The sequence below is a fragment of the Dendropsophus ebraccatus genome, chromosome 10, assembly GCF_027789765.1.
Source record: "Dendropsophus ebraccatus isolate aDenEbr1 chromosome 10, aDenEbr1.pat, whole genome shotgun sequence".
NCBI classification, from domain to species: Eukaryota; Metazoa; Chordata; class Amphibia; order Anura; family Hylidae; genus Dendropsophus; species Dendropsophus ebraccatus.
This window is the reverse complement of record NC_091463.1, coordinates 14,554,566-14,569,293: the sequence shown is the minus strand read 5'-3', so window position 1 is coordinate 14,569,293 and position 14,728 is coordinate 14,554,566. Positions and strand designations below refer to the sequence as shown.

Below are 14,728 nucleotides of genomic sequence, written 5' to 3'. Positions count from 1 at the left end.
ACTAAATATTACTGTATTGTATGAAATACTTATTACATGTAATAAAATGCAGAATAATTATTTATATATCCTACAATGTGATTTTCTTGATTTAACAGAGCTGATGTGTAGCTACAATAAAAATTCTTCTCATTCTGTGTACGTGGGAAAACTACCAAAATTGTCATTGTATCAAATACTTATTTTCCCCACTGTATATGGAGGCATCCCAACTCATGTCAGGCATGTTGGATTTTAACTGCCCAATCCTTTTGTTCTTATGGAGATAAGTTGCTGCCTTCTCCCCATGTGTATGGGCAATATAGGAGGGAAAGCTTTCAGCTACAGATGAGCAAGACGACAGTATTAACAAAGCTAATCACTTCCTTATACCAGCCATCTTTGAACTCTGCTTTGGGTGAAAGGGAAAGCTGGATGTAGTCCTGGGAGTAGTAGTTTCCTTGGACGGCATCCAGCTTTTCAAGGTGCAGAGTTCAAAGGCAGCCAACTGACAAACCCATGGCCGAGCACAACAAATCGCTTAGCTTCATTAATATCGTTGTTTCGCTGATCTTTACTGTCAGCCAATATAAATATATATATATATATATCCTTTTATGGATGGCGATCACATACTGGAGGCCAGTATTAAATGTTCAATGGCAGCAGTAAAAAGGCCCCCAGTATGTTATCGCCATCCATAATAGTACAGCATGCCCACAACATACCATGCCAGCAGCCGCACACTCAGATGATCTGAGCATGACGTTTATGGGAATCTGGAGACATGGCCTGTACGTGTGGTTGGCATTAGGCTATCGATGCCACCACAGCGACCCTACAACAAGCATGAAGCTTACATAACTGAAGCAGGAAATCTAAAACTATTTGTTCTTTCACCTAATATGAGGATTGGCCTCCGGTACAACTGTAACAGGGAAGCAAGGCCAAAACATTACATTCAATATTATTAATTCCCCTTTAAAGGGAACCAATCCGGCTAAAGACTCTGTTACAGATCTAAATACGTCCCTATGTGCCCCAACACTGTTCCTGTGAGCGTTACTTATACAGGGTCAGTCCGGAGCTCCTAGGTAGTCACGGATGGCGGGAAGTCTTGCACGCCTCCCTGGCAGTGTCTGTGCTCGTGGACGGCCCTGTGTGATGCTGCCAGCTCCTATATGGCGATGCTCCCAGGGAGGTGTGATTGCCATCAAGATTTCCCGCCAGCCATGATTACTTTGGAGCTCCGAACCGACCACATGACTAGATGGGTAAGTTTTACAAAGTAGTATTTTTGGGACATATAAGTAACACCCACAGCATTTAATTATACGCCCTGGAGAATATAGGGACGTATTAAGAGCTGTAACAGTGTTTTTCACGTGATAGGGACCCACATCAGGCACACACTTACCAAGGAGAAACTTCAAAGAAAAAAGCTGAGAGGCACTCACAATTCCGTGTCATTAATTGATCTTCGGCAATAAAAAAGTCCAGTTTCTATAGAAGCATGTGAACACATGCGAAACTGCTGTCACACTTTGGTGAGGTGAATGGCGTCCGCGTGGTCTGCTAGCATGGACTGTTTGTTTTATGCCGAAGATCAATAAATGTTCAGATATTAGGAAGAGCCCGGCACTCACCAAGTAAATTATGCTTCTTTATTGTAGTGTAGCAAACATATGGTACAAGGACACATTTTGGCCAAGCATGGCCTTCATCAGCTTAGGGGTGTACACCCCTAAGCTGATGAAAGCCATGCTTGGCCAAAACGTGTCCTTGTACCATATGTTTGCTACACTACAATAAAGAAGCATAATTTACTTGGTGAGTGCCGGGCTCTTCCTAATAATTGAACATTTTCTCACTTCGAGCACCACCGCGACTGAAGTGCCATCTTCTACATATTTCTGAAGATCAATAAATGACACGGAATGGCGAGTGCCTCTCAGCTTTCTTTTTTGAAGTTTTTACATGGACTTAAGGCCCTATTCCACCAACAGATCTGACGACAGATTATCTGCCAAAGATTTGAAGCCAAACCCAGGAGTGGGTTTAATGGAGAGTAGCACCCCTAAGTGTCCAAACTGAATTAGTGATTATACTCCTCGTGTGAACACAGCCTATGGTGGGCCGGGCAGTGCTAGTACTGTGTCTTACTACGTGAACTTACAAAGAGCTGGAGCTACAGGTTATTTCACCTTACACAGTATGCTTTATGTGGTGGACCAGGGAACCTTGTATTTAATCACAGTTATTGATAATTGTATACAAAATATAATCACTATAACCCCTAGTATGGTGTGTAGCAATACTTCCTACCCATGAGAACTGGTCTAGCTTCAGCTACGGATAAATCAATGCATCAACGACAAAAGAGAGATGAGAAAAGCTGCAGAATGTGGAAGAAATGAGAAGCTTGGAAGAGAAATGCACAATAAGCACTTACCTATGGAAATGCCATTGGTAAACACTGACGTCTGTGTATTGTTCTTCGCTGGGCTCTGGGACTCTAGGACGCTGTCGTCCAGCAGGTGGCGCTGTTTCTCTGATGGAAATGTGGCACTCTTACTTTCAACAACACTGAACTGACACATCACGCTGGATACATGAGGAGAGAGAAGCCAGATAGGTGCTTTATGGTACGGCAGAGAAATTCCATTCATTTCACACATGTTCATGAATGAGGCGGCAAATGAGCAAAAAAGTCAATGTATAAATCAAATCTGTGGTCACTAAATAAAAGGAAAATCTGAAAAAACGGCTCAGAATCTGTCACTATCTGCCAGGAGGCCATGAATACATGTGCTGGATGATGGGTATATACTCCAGGATATATCCTGTGCATCTAGCGAATTACACTCACACCTTCCTTATCTGGATAAATAGGGTACAGGGACATAGGGTATAGGGAGTGTGGGGCCCATACTGGCTACAGGTGGCCCATAGATATTACATATGTTCTTGAGCAGATGATCCCAAAAGGATCTGGGATATTGCTCTACTGTACACTAGACAAGATACACCTTTAGAACAAATCCTTCCTAGGTGATGTATGATACAGATATATCTATACAGCATACTGACCTTTTGAAATTACCTGGATTTCTAGGTTTGTTACTTATAAAAACTGGTCCTATTGTTTTGACAATGTAGTCAAGTGATAACACAGTCAGTTGTATCATTCATGTCCTTTATTGAGCACACCGAGTAAACATCCACAGGGCAGGAAGGAAAAATATGTGAACCTTCGTATTAATGACCAAATGGCAAAAGGGCAGCTCAAATGTTGCCATTAGGGAGACGAGATGTGAAGAGCAGGGTTCATGGGTGCTTTACCCATTCAAGGGACATAAAACCAGGTCAAGACAGACTATTAGGGGACATTCACATGTTGTGCACAGCCCGTAAATATGGAGAATGTGCTACGGAACAGGAGCTCTGAAACTGTTCAAATCTTCACGCTACTGTACTGACACACTGTCTCCGCTGTAGTGAAGATATAAAAACTTTCAGCGCTCCTGGCATCATAATAAATGATGATGCTGAGAGTCCAGAATTCCGGTCAATAGCATATAGTCTTTGCACGAACTGTAATTAAAGAACACGTGAATTACCCCTTAGTGTGAACAATGCCTTGAAGACTCGTTATAAAGACTGTGGAAAAACTGAATACAAAAGAAGAAAATTGAGGAATATGGCTTTTCTCCTTAGGAAAGGGGCCCTAGTAAGATCACGTCAATAAAATGGGCAATTCGAGAAAGGGTGAAAAAAAATACTCAAGTTTAACAGCAAAAGACCCTGAGAAGATGCTACAGACTAATAGAAAAACAGAATAAGAATCAAGGTGATCATGGGGCGGCAAGAAGAGGGAAGGTTATTCTGTTGGCCAGGACGCCATTGTGGACATTTTCTACATAATTCCTGGCCATTTCTTCTTGGAAAAAGTTCAATGTTTCTTTAGGGCCATGAATTCAGAGGTGCAACAAGACCCAAAGTACATAGAGGAATAAACTATAGAGGAAGATGGTTTGTGAGTTAGAATGAGCAGGTCTGAAGTGGTGCTAGATTCTGAAGAGGACCGTCCATGCAAAACGTCCCAGATAAATTGATAAACAAAAAAAGATCTGCTGGAGGAGTGGCCCAAAATCCTGTATTAAAGTTGTGAAAATCTTACTGTTAGCTAAAGGAAATTATTGATAAAGTTGATTGCCCCAAAAAGGAAAACTACAGGTTTTGAATTCGACAGTTAACTTTTTCTCCTTGCCCCGTGGATGTTTACTCAATGCACTCAATAAAAGACATGAACAATACAATTTGGATTTTTTCTTGTAAGTATATAATCTATTAGGTTGTTTCCTGCGGAGTCATCACCTAGCAGGGACTTGCTCTATAGATATATAAGTGAGTAATGCTGGCTATGCAAGTACAGATTGGGAAGCATGGCACGTTCAGCCTTCTGTATAAATGTTCCGATAAAAAGACTGGAAGTTACTGTCATTGTGAGGATAATTGGATAATGTAAAACGGCTTTACATCTGCCGGGAACATCTGAACATATGTAGCTGCTTATGACAAGTTATTTTTCATGGTAAAGGCTTTTTAAAAGCCCAAAAGCAAATGTCAAAGTGAATAATTCACATTAGTCCTGCATCAGATGTAATAGTCACACCTCACGGTTCTAGTGTCTGAGACGGCTGCTGTGTGTTAGATCACGGCTCATACTCAGACTGCCAGATACAAGTGTATATGTGATGTATCATGGCCTGAAAGCAGGAATGGCACAAGCAGTGATTCTAAATATGTTCTATAAAGCTGCAAGGATTGTCAGACTGCATCTATAGCAGAGGTGGCCAACCTGTTGTGGCTCTCCAGCTGTTCCAAATCTGCAACTCCCATCAAGCTCTGACAGGGTATGATGGGAGTTGTAGTTTTCCAATAGTCAGAAAGCTACAGGTTGGGGAACACAGGCCTAAAGCAACCAGTCTGACAATACTGCAGCAAGTAAGGGGCCAGGATAGATGTTTCCTGTAATTTACTGAATGTCAATAGAACCGGATTAAGTTCTTAAATAAATTCTGGAAAATCTGAACCAAGGAAAATGTAATAATAAAACGTGAGAGTCTCTGACGGCGCTCGTAACCCACTTGTTTCCTAAGCTGCGGCTCTTCCTATGTCTGGAGACGGGTGGAGTTGGGAGATGAGTGGCCACTGATGCGTCCGGGCACGTGGGTCGTCTGTTGTACCTCATTGTAGCGGTCATCTCCGATGGACCTGACGACAGAGATTACTGATACTGAAACACTGAGACCACCTACACATCAGCTGCTGGAAGGGTCTTTATAAGATTTAGAGGTAACATTGTATAGACACGTTATTGCAATAAGGCTATATGTTAATAATACTCTCCAGGGATCTTAGATATTAGTCAGAGGCTGAAGAGCTATATATATTTTTATATTCTTTGTGGTTACTATATTATATATATATATATACACAATCATCCCCAGACCCAGTAGATCTAAGCAGTGGAGACTGTCGTCAACCATGATGCGTACTGTTTTCTTTTTCAGAAGTGACCCTAGAGATGTTGGGCCTTTTGGGGTCTTCATCTTCATAAGGAGATACCTGCAGGATACTGGTAACACATCTATGGTCAGCGGATGCAGCCCTAGGGAGTCCGGGAAAACATGGGTATGGCCTATAGCTGTATCCACGTTTTCCAGAACTCCCTAAGTTTGTATCTTACTTGTTTGGACCAACCAGCTAGCTCGAAGTTTGCTAAACTTTATGCAGAATACAGACGCTTCAGATGACAAAACACCAAATGATCTTCCTGCTGTTACTGATAGGAAGCTTGTAGTCTGCTGCTAAAGAGCAACTGAGACAATGTCAGGTGTGTGTAGGACAATCTACCATGGCTTTATGGATCCTCTACAGCTGTGTACTGTCGACTCCAGCTGTTGTAAAACTACAATTCCCAGCATGCCCCGCCAGTCAAAGCCTCTACAGGGAGCAACAGACTAAAAGAGAAGCCAGAACAGGACAGTCATTACTCCACAGCAATTCTTCTAGACCCTGAATGCTATCAAAGAAAAATAAGAACTATGATTTAAAGCGTTATCCGCTAAGTATACACAATCCAGTCATCACACGCTCTCTACATATAGCGAAGCTAGGAGGCTTTCACTGTTATGGCTGCCCCACAATAAAAGTTATGTGCGGATGATTGCAAATGATATACAAGTACTTAGCTGCCCCGGCACTACCTCCTCACTTTATAGTACAATATGTACAATATAGTACCTCCTCCTTTATAGTACAAGATGTGTGGATATAAGTAAATCCATTTTCACCATTCTACTGACATCTCCATACAAAAGCATACTGTATGTTCAACTTGCCCTTGCCGCATACACACCGGGCGACTAATCACTCATAAGGTCTTCTTCCACCATGAGCCATGGAACAAGACTAAGGGCCCTAATCCACAGGACGATATATTGTTCCAATTTAGGTGATAATTGTTTTGTGTCGACATTTGCAACGATCAAATGATCAAGGTGAAATGGTGCATCATTTGTTTGGTGCTGACACCAAAATCCCCAATAATCGTTCGCTATAATTCCACATTCGTAACTTCATTTGCTGGGATCAGATGGAGAAACTGAACATAACTAATAACTATAATATTGTCTTCTATGGTGAACAATTTCAGGTTAACGATAAACAATCTTATTTGCGATTGTTTCTCAATAAAAATCCATTTGTCTAATAGGACCATAAAAGCCTTATTACAAGGGCCAATGTTAAGGAGGAAGCAAAGCTCAACTTTTCAGGTCAGCGCTCGCTTCCTCCTCGTTCTCTGCTCGCTGCCTCTGCTATTACACGCACAGACATCGAGCCGTGAAGAGCTGCGGGGCCATAGGAGAGAGCAGTGGTCTCAGCAGACCATCACTGTGCTGATCGTTTTGTTTCAGCATGTTAAAAGATCACCCTGGAGGTGGAGGAGGAGGTTCAGGTCCCCTGGAGATGGGGATACTGGTCTCCTGGAGATGGTGATACTGGTCCCCTGGAGATGGGGATACTGGTCTCCTGGAGATGGTGATACTGGTCCCCTGGAGGTGGAGGAGGAGGTTCAGGTCCCCTGGAGATGGTGATACTGGTCCTCTGGAGATGGTCATACTGGTCCCCTCGAGGTGGAGGAGGAGGTTCAGGTCCCCTGGAGATGGTGATACTGGTCCCCCCCTGGACATGGTGATACTGGTCCCCCCCTGGAGATGGTGATACTGGTCCCCTGGAGATGGGGATACTGATCCCCTGGAGGAGGTGGAGGAGGAGGTTCAGGTCCCCTGGAGATGGTGATACTGGTCCCCTGGAGATGGGGATACTGGTCCCCTGGAGATGGGGATACTGGTCCCCTGGAGATGGGGATACTGGTCCCCTGGAGATGGGGATACTGGTCCCCTGGAGATGGGGATACTGGTCCCCTGGAGATGGTGATACTGGTCCCCTGGAGATGGGGATACTGGTCCCCTGGAGGAGGTGGAGGAGGAGGTTCAGGTCCCCTGGAGATGGTGATACTGGTCCCCTGGAGGTGGAGGTTCAGGTCCCCTGGAGATGGGGATACTGGTCTCCTGGAGATGGTGATACTGGTCCCCTGGAGATGGGGATACTGGTCTCCTGGAGATGGTGATACTGGTCCCCTGGAGGTGGAGGAGGAGGTTCAGGTCCCCTGGAGATGGTGATACTGGTCCTCTGGAGATGGTCATACTGGTCCCCTCGAGGTGGAGGAGGAGGTTCAGGTCCCCTGGAGATGGTGATACTGGTCCCCCCCTGGAGATGGTGATACTGGTCCCCCCTGGAGATGGTGATACTGGTCCCCTGGAGATGGGGATACTGATCCCCTGGAGGAGGTGGAGGAGGAGGTTCAGGTCCCCTGGAGATGGTGATACTGGTCCCCTGAAGGTGGAGGTTCAGGTCCCCTGGAGATGGGGATACTGGTCCCCTGGAGATGGGGATACTGGTCCCCTGGAGATGGGGATACTGGTCCCCTGGAGATGGGGATACTGGTCCCCTGGAGGAGGTGGAGGAGGAGGTTCAGGTCCCCTGGAGATGGTGATACTGGTCCCCTGGAGGTGGAGGTTCAGGTCCCCTGGAGATGGGGATACTGGTCTCCTGGAGATGGTGATACTGGTCCCCTGGAGATGGGGTTACTGGTCTCCTGGAGATGGTGATACTGGTCCCCTGGAGGTGGAGGAGGAGGTTCAGGTCCCCTGGAGATGGTGATACTGGTCCTCTGGAGATGGTCATACTGGTCCCCTCGAGGTGGAGGAGGAGGTTCAGGTCCCCTGGAGATGGTGATACTGGTCCCCCCCTGGAGATGGTGATACTGGCCCCCTGGAGATGGAAAAGGGGATGCTGGTCCCCTGGAGGTGGAGGTTCAGGTCCCCTGGAGGTGGAGGGTTAGGTCCCGAGGAGGTGGTTCTGTTCCCCTGGAACACTGTTAGGGTACATGAGGTGCGGGGCTTCTATTCCACCGGCTTTGTGTGAGCTGAGCAGAGATCCTGGATTCTCACACTTGATGTATGAGTCACTCTGGCACACAGCAGAGAGGGAAATAAACTTTACAGTCAAGATGGCTTCCAAAAAACTATCTTTTTTTTTTCCCCCTGAGAGAGAAGCGTATCTGCAGCTGGAGACACGTGCCCAGGACATGTGCTCCTCACTTCACTGGAAGGAATTACCAGGAATGATTGGGAAAGGTTATCATATGATTTACAGAAGGAAAATATGTGCCCATGGGTGCAGTATGAAGCTATAACACTGCCCCCTATCTGTCAATTGTAAAGCTGCATCTGAGGGGCAGGATATGGTCCGGATGGTTTATCCTATGGCCATTGACATTCATCAGTAAAAATGCATCCTGTTATTCCCAGTAGCCATTGCACCTATCTGCAAGACTCTGTAGTAAACCATTACCGATAAACCAGTCCTCATACACTACATACGCTCAACAAGCCATCACTTCTATACGCACTAGAGGAAGCCACTGTCTTTGTGGCCCTTCGGAAATTAGGTAGGAAGTTAAGCTGAACCCCCTAAATCCACAGAAACAGATGCTTTATGATTACCTGTGACTTCCCAGGTAGAGAACTATATACCATATATATATATTGCTACAAAGAAGGCTAGTGAGCCTGAGATCCATGACATGTAGAAAAAACAAGTTGCTGCCACTGGTAGAAGAGGCTGACAGCTCCGAAGAACTGTCCAGCCGGATGATTGATGACAGTGAGCCGATGATGGTGGCACGCATGAGTTATGAGCTTTGTTTTCATATAGCTCCATCAGAATAGCTCAGCGCCGGCTTTATGTAAATAATATCCTCCCAGAATCTGGAGAGCTGAAATCCTCTGCAGAGCAGGGACAGTCGCTGATCCTTCAATAAAGACTTTTAAGTGCAGAGTAACAACAGGTCTTCCCAGAGATCTGGTAATGTGCCCTGTGCTCCCACAGACTATAAGGGAACATAAGAAGGACAGGGTAATGTAACATTCCTAACTGTGATGTGCAGGTAGCATAGAGCACCGTACAGATGACCGCAATGTTCTGCCACCTGGTTCTCATACACATAGAGCACCGTACAGATGACCGCAATGTTCTGCCACCTGGTTCTCATACACGTAGAGCACCGTACAGATAACTGCAATGTTCTGCCACCTGGTTCTCATACACGTAGAGCACCGTACAGATGACTGCAATGTTCTGCCACCTGGTTCTCATACACGTAGAGCACCGTACAGATAACTGCAATGTTCTGCCACCTGGTTCTCATACACGTAGAGCACCGTACAGATGACCGCAATGTTCTGCCACCTGGTTCTCATACACATAGAGCACCGTACAGATGACCGCAATGTTCTGCCACCTGGTTCTCATACACGTAGAGCACCGTACAGATAACTGCAATGTTCTGCCACCTGGTTCTCATACACGTAGAGCACCGTACAGATAACTGCAATTTTCTGCCACCTGGTTCTAATACACGTAGAGCACCGTACAGATGACCGCAATGTTCTGCCACCTGGTTCTCATACACGTAGAGCACCGTACAGATAACTGCAATGTTCTGCCACCTGGTTCTCATACACGTAGAGCACCGTACAGATGACCGCAATGTTCTGCCACCTGGTTCTCATACACGTAGAGCACCGTACAGATAACTGCAATGTTCTGCCACCTGGTTCTGATACACATAGAGCACCGTACAGATGACCGCAATGTTCTGCCACCTGGTTCTCATACACGTAGAGCACCGTACAGATAACTGCAATGTTCTGCCACCTGGTTCTCATACACGTAGAGCACCGTACAGATGACCGCAATGTTCTGCCACCTGGTTCTCATACACGTAGAGCACCGTACAGATAACTGCAATGTTCTGCCACCTGGTTCTCATACACGTAGAGCACCGTACAGATAACTGCAATGTTCTGCCACCTGGTTCTCATACACGTAGAGCACCGTACAGATGACCGCAATGTTCTGCCACCTGGTTCTCATACACATAGAGCACCGTACAGATAACTGCAATCTTCTGCCACATGGTTCTCATAGACGTGTATAAGCTCCTGCATCATCTACATCCAACAGGTTCCAACTTTTCCTGCCACTTCTGTACTGGAAAATATCAATCATACGGTCAGCATAGAGGAAGTCAGACTGGGATGGATCAGCATGCAGGGCCTGCACCAATGTACCTGCAGGAAACCTTCATACAGCACATACTAGAGCCCGCTGCTCACTAGGATGAGCTTACTGCATACAGGTCATACAGTGCACTCAATAACTCAGCTGTATGCAACAGGTCTCCCCCTAGTGGCAGCTGCAGACAGAACTTTTACAACTATTAATTACCAAAAAGAAACCCTGATGAAAATCAGTTCAGCACACTGGACATAAAAGTGGTGCAATTAAGCATTTTACTGCCTTAGACCACAAGGGTGGGATTCAATAATGTACTTCTCACCTCATGGCTCCTTTTTGGGTCCAGGCCCTGCTGTCCAATGGTGTCAGGCCTTATAGTAGGTCCTGTGGAGGAGTCCGGATATGTGGAGGGTACGTATATGAGCATAGTCTGTCATCTAGTGTAGAAAAGTGGTAGGGACAGGTTTGGGGAACAGCCCCAGTCTACTAAATCCATCACTGCCCATGGCGCTGATTTGGTGCTGGGACCCATTTACAGTCCTGCAGTACAGCTTCATTCATGTGAATAGGGCCAGTCGCAGTTTATGGAGCGCTGATGTGCAGCAAAAGACAGTGAGGCCCGTAGAGCTGATGCAGCCTTTTCAATTTTAGGATTGGTGGTGTTTTTTTTTTTTTTTATTCTGCATAGAAAAATCTGATTTACCCAAAGTGTCAGACTTTAACGTCACTTCATTTTTTCCCCCCATTCTCCAGTGTTCTCCATTGTGTTATGTACAAACTAATGAAAGCTTCACTTCCACAAAGCGGCAACTGTGCGACTAGTCGTCTATTTACTGGAGGCTGTGGTTATTTCCCGGCCTCTTCTGCTGCTGCCGAGGCTCCTACTACACACAAGGAACATTACACAGACGCTGAGTTTAGTGTTTGTGGGTTTTTATGGCCTTTTCACACACAAGATGCTTATTATTCTACACAACCAGAAAGAATCCAAGAAACAAAAAAAAAAAAACTGACATAAAATAAACTTACAAATGGTTGAATGTCTGGTCGGAGTCCATTGTAAGTGACGCACACAAGGTATGTTACCAACTAAACGGACTGAGAAATAAGAGGAACATCCCGGCGGCATCAGATAATAGCTGCTACATAGGGACATGACAATAAGAAGCCATTATACTATCCTGCAACAAGACAAAACCCTTGTGTTAGATGAGGCAGCGGCCATGACCCATCTGCTCCTTCTACATGCGTGAACCATATCATGTGTGCTTAAAGAGTTAATAACCATCAGAACAAAACCTCATATACCCATCTGTTACAAGTATGAGAAACTACTGGAAGTTCTCTAAATCCATTACTATGTAATTATTACCTACAGTGGGGTCAATATGTAGCCAAAATGTTAAAAAATTAAAATAGAAGATGCCCCTTGTCCACATGCCCCAGAGAGGAGTCCCCTGGATGATTCCCCCTGTCCACATGCCCCAGAGAGAGGTCACCTGGATGATTCCCCCTGTCCACATGCCCCAGAGAGAGGTCACTTGGATGATTCCCCCTGTCCACATGCCCCAGAGAGAGGTCACCTGGATGATTCCCCCTGTCCACATGCCCCAGAGAGAGGTCACCTGGATGATTCCCCCTGTCCACATGACCCAGAGGTCACCTGGATGATTCCCCTTGTCCACATGCCCCAGCGAGGGGTCAGCTGGATGATGCCCCCTGCCCACCCCCTGGATGATTGCCCCTTGTCCACATTCCCCAGAGCGGGCTTCCCGGGATGATGCCCCTAGTCCACATGCCCCAGAGAGGGGTTCTCTGGATGATGCCCCTTGTCCACATTCCCCAGAGAGGGGTCACCTGGATGACGCCCCTTGTCCACATGCCCCAGAGAGAGGTCACCTGGATGATGCCCCTTGTCCACATGCTCTGGACAAGACCTTCCTCTGGTAGGTGTGGAGATCAGCTAAGTATATATTAGTGTACTTCGACAACAAGACAGAAACGTCCAAATGAAACCCCAAGAAATGTGCCATAAATTACAGTAGACTAGACTATCCTGTCAGCATATTCTAGAGGAAGCTAGATGTTTATGTTCCTAATCCCTAAGGAAAACTATCACATCTATCATTAGGTGCCACCTATATATGCTGAGCGGACATGTCTCCGCCTGATAATCCAGGGGGTGACGTTGCTGTCACCCAGCGGAAAGCTCCAGACCTCCATGAAGTTACATCACCTGGAATATATTTCTCAATGGGTCTAATAATAAAGACGTTGTCAAAACTGGAATTGTGATCGGTGATGATTTATTACTCGTCTGCGGCGTCTATCAGCACTCATTGTACTTCAGCGAATATCAGAAAATACTCTGCTACGTGGCTTATTGTCTTCTGGGGTTTATGGGGTCTGTACTATACTGACATGATGGATGCTGTTTTTGTAAGACCTCTATGGCCGCACTTCATTCACACATTGACCCCTTGTCTCCTACTAATCCGATTTGTTTCTTATTAGGTTTGGGTGACAATCCTGATGAAAACCCCATTTGTAAATGACCTCACCAATGACATCATAGACCCCTACTCCAAACCATCTATAAAACCTACATAGGAGGTCAGGGCACAATACGTGCTGCTTAAACAAGCAAGCCCTTATGTACAGTCAATATTATGGGTGTGTAGTAATGTGTCGCCCTTGGCCTGTACTATTCTACATACAGGACACTTTCCATTACATCAGCCTCTTGGGTTTATGGGCCTGATGAAAGATTTATAGGAAATGTTTACTAACAAGTTTTGCTACCGCAATACGTCCCAGACACTTGAGACATGACTGGCCCTCCTGAGATCATCATGATGGATGCGGCTTGTATGTCTTGGTTATCATCTTCCCAGCAGCTGAGGTTTTATAATTGTAAACAATCTTTTATATAAAAACTTCCAGTCCTGGACCCAGCTGACGGCGGCTGCGGCATGTAAACAACCGCTACGGCTGCACATTAATGCAGGGGCGAAAACTCCTAATAAGGTGCGAGGATAACGGAGCCATCCACATAAACAGTATACGGAGGATAAAATACTGACCAAAGGCAAAGCCCCCAATATATGAGGACTACTGCACCCAAACCAATTCTTACTTTACATGACATTGTGACAAAAGGACAAGTCAAAAGCTTAGTGACGGTCCCCATTTATAGCGAATGTTCCACTAGATACATTGTTTTGTATTTTTACATGAACAAACCGATGCTGGAGCGGAGATGCTGTGCCGTGGTCCTTTTTTGAACCGCCACCCTGGCTGGGCATAAAGCACTGGGTACGGGCCACCACCCCCCAGTGTGAAGATCTACCCTCCCCTCTGTAACGTGGCTCCATTGTCAAATAAAGCTGCATCATAGAGGGGAGAGGCTTTCGTCACGCTGGGGGCCGGTGGGCCCGTACCCAGTGCTACATGCTGGGCTGGTGTTCGGGAACAGACCGCTGTGGGAACTGGGCGATGGTTCAAAAAAAGGATCACAGTACCACCATCCCCGCACCGACGCCAGTCTGTTAATGTAAAAAAAAAAAAAAAAAACACAAAATGATGTACCCTTAGGGTCCCCTAGGGTCAAGTTACAGCAGCAATTGCGTGGTACAGAACTCATTCAATGAAGCCAAATTCCTATACTTTGAATAGCATTAATACAATGGTTGGATAGACTAGTCCACTGGTGGATCTTCCAGCGGGTCGACAGAGTAAAGGGCCCCAAAGGCTCTGCAGAAGTTACATGGGACCGATCATGTGCGATTAGGGTTGCTTCTTATTGGTTGATGTGCCCAATACCAGCACAGCTTAGGATGTAGTTATAGGCTGACGGGTTCTGTACAGACTAGGTGGGTCATTCAGAAGAGTTTCCTCAAGTAAACCCAAGGCTTATCAATCTGACACAGCAGCAGACTGGATTACATGTGCCTACTGTATATAGTATGGTATAAAATATACTGTCCATTGCTAACCAATTGTAATCACTTTTCAACCAAAGTTGTGCTGATTGAGA

The 14,728-nt window shown here is 45.7% G+C and overlaps 1 protein-coding gene across 3 annotated transcripts in view; it reads right to left on the bottom strand.

The window, feature by feature from the left end:
- The window catches only part of RALGPS1 (Ral GEF with PH domain and SH3 binding motif 1), a 309,463-nt gene that overhangs the window by 26,527 nt on the left and 268,208 nt on the right, over positions 1 to 14,728 (bottom strand). For all 3 annotated transcript variants that reach the window (XM_069986819.1, XM_069986820.1, XM_069986821.1), the window contains exons 13-14: positions 5,130 to 5,256; positions 2,432 to 2,583 (exon numbers count right to left, since the gene is read on the bottom strand). In XM_069986819.1, the coding sequence (XP_069842920.1) occupies positions 2,432 to 2,583; positions 5,130 to 5,256 (279 nt within the window). The remainder of the gene's footprint in view (positions 1 to 2,431; positions 2,584 to 5,129; positions 5,257 to 14,728) is intronic.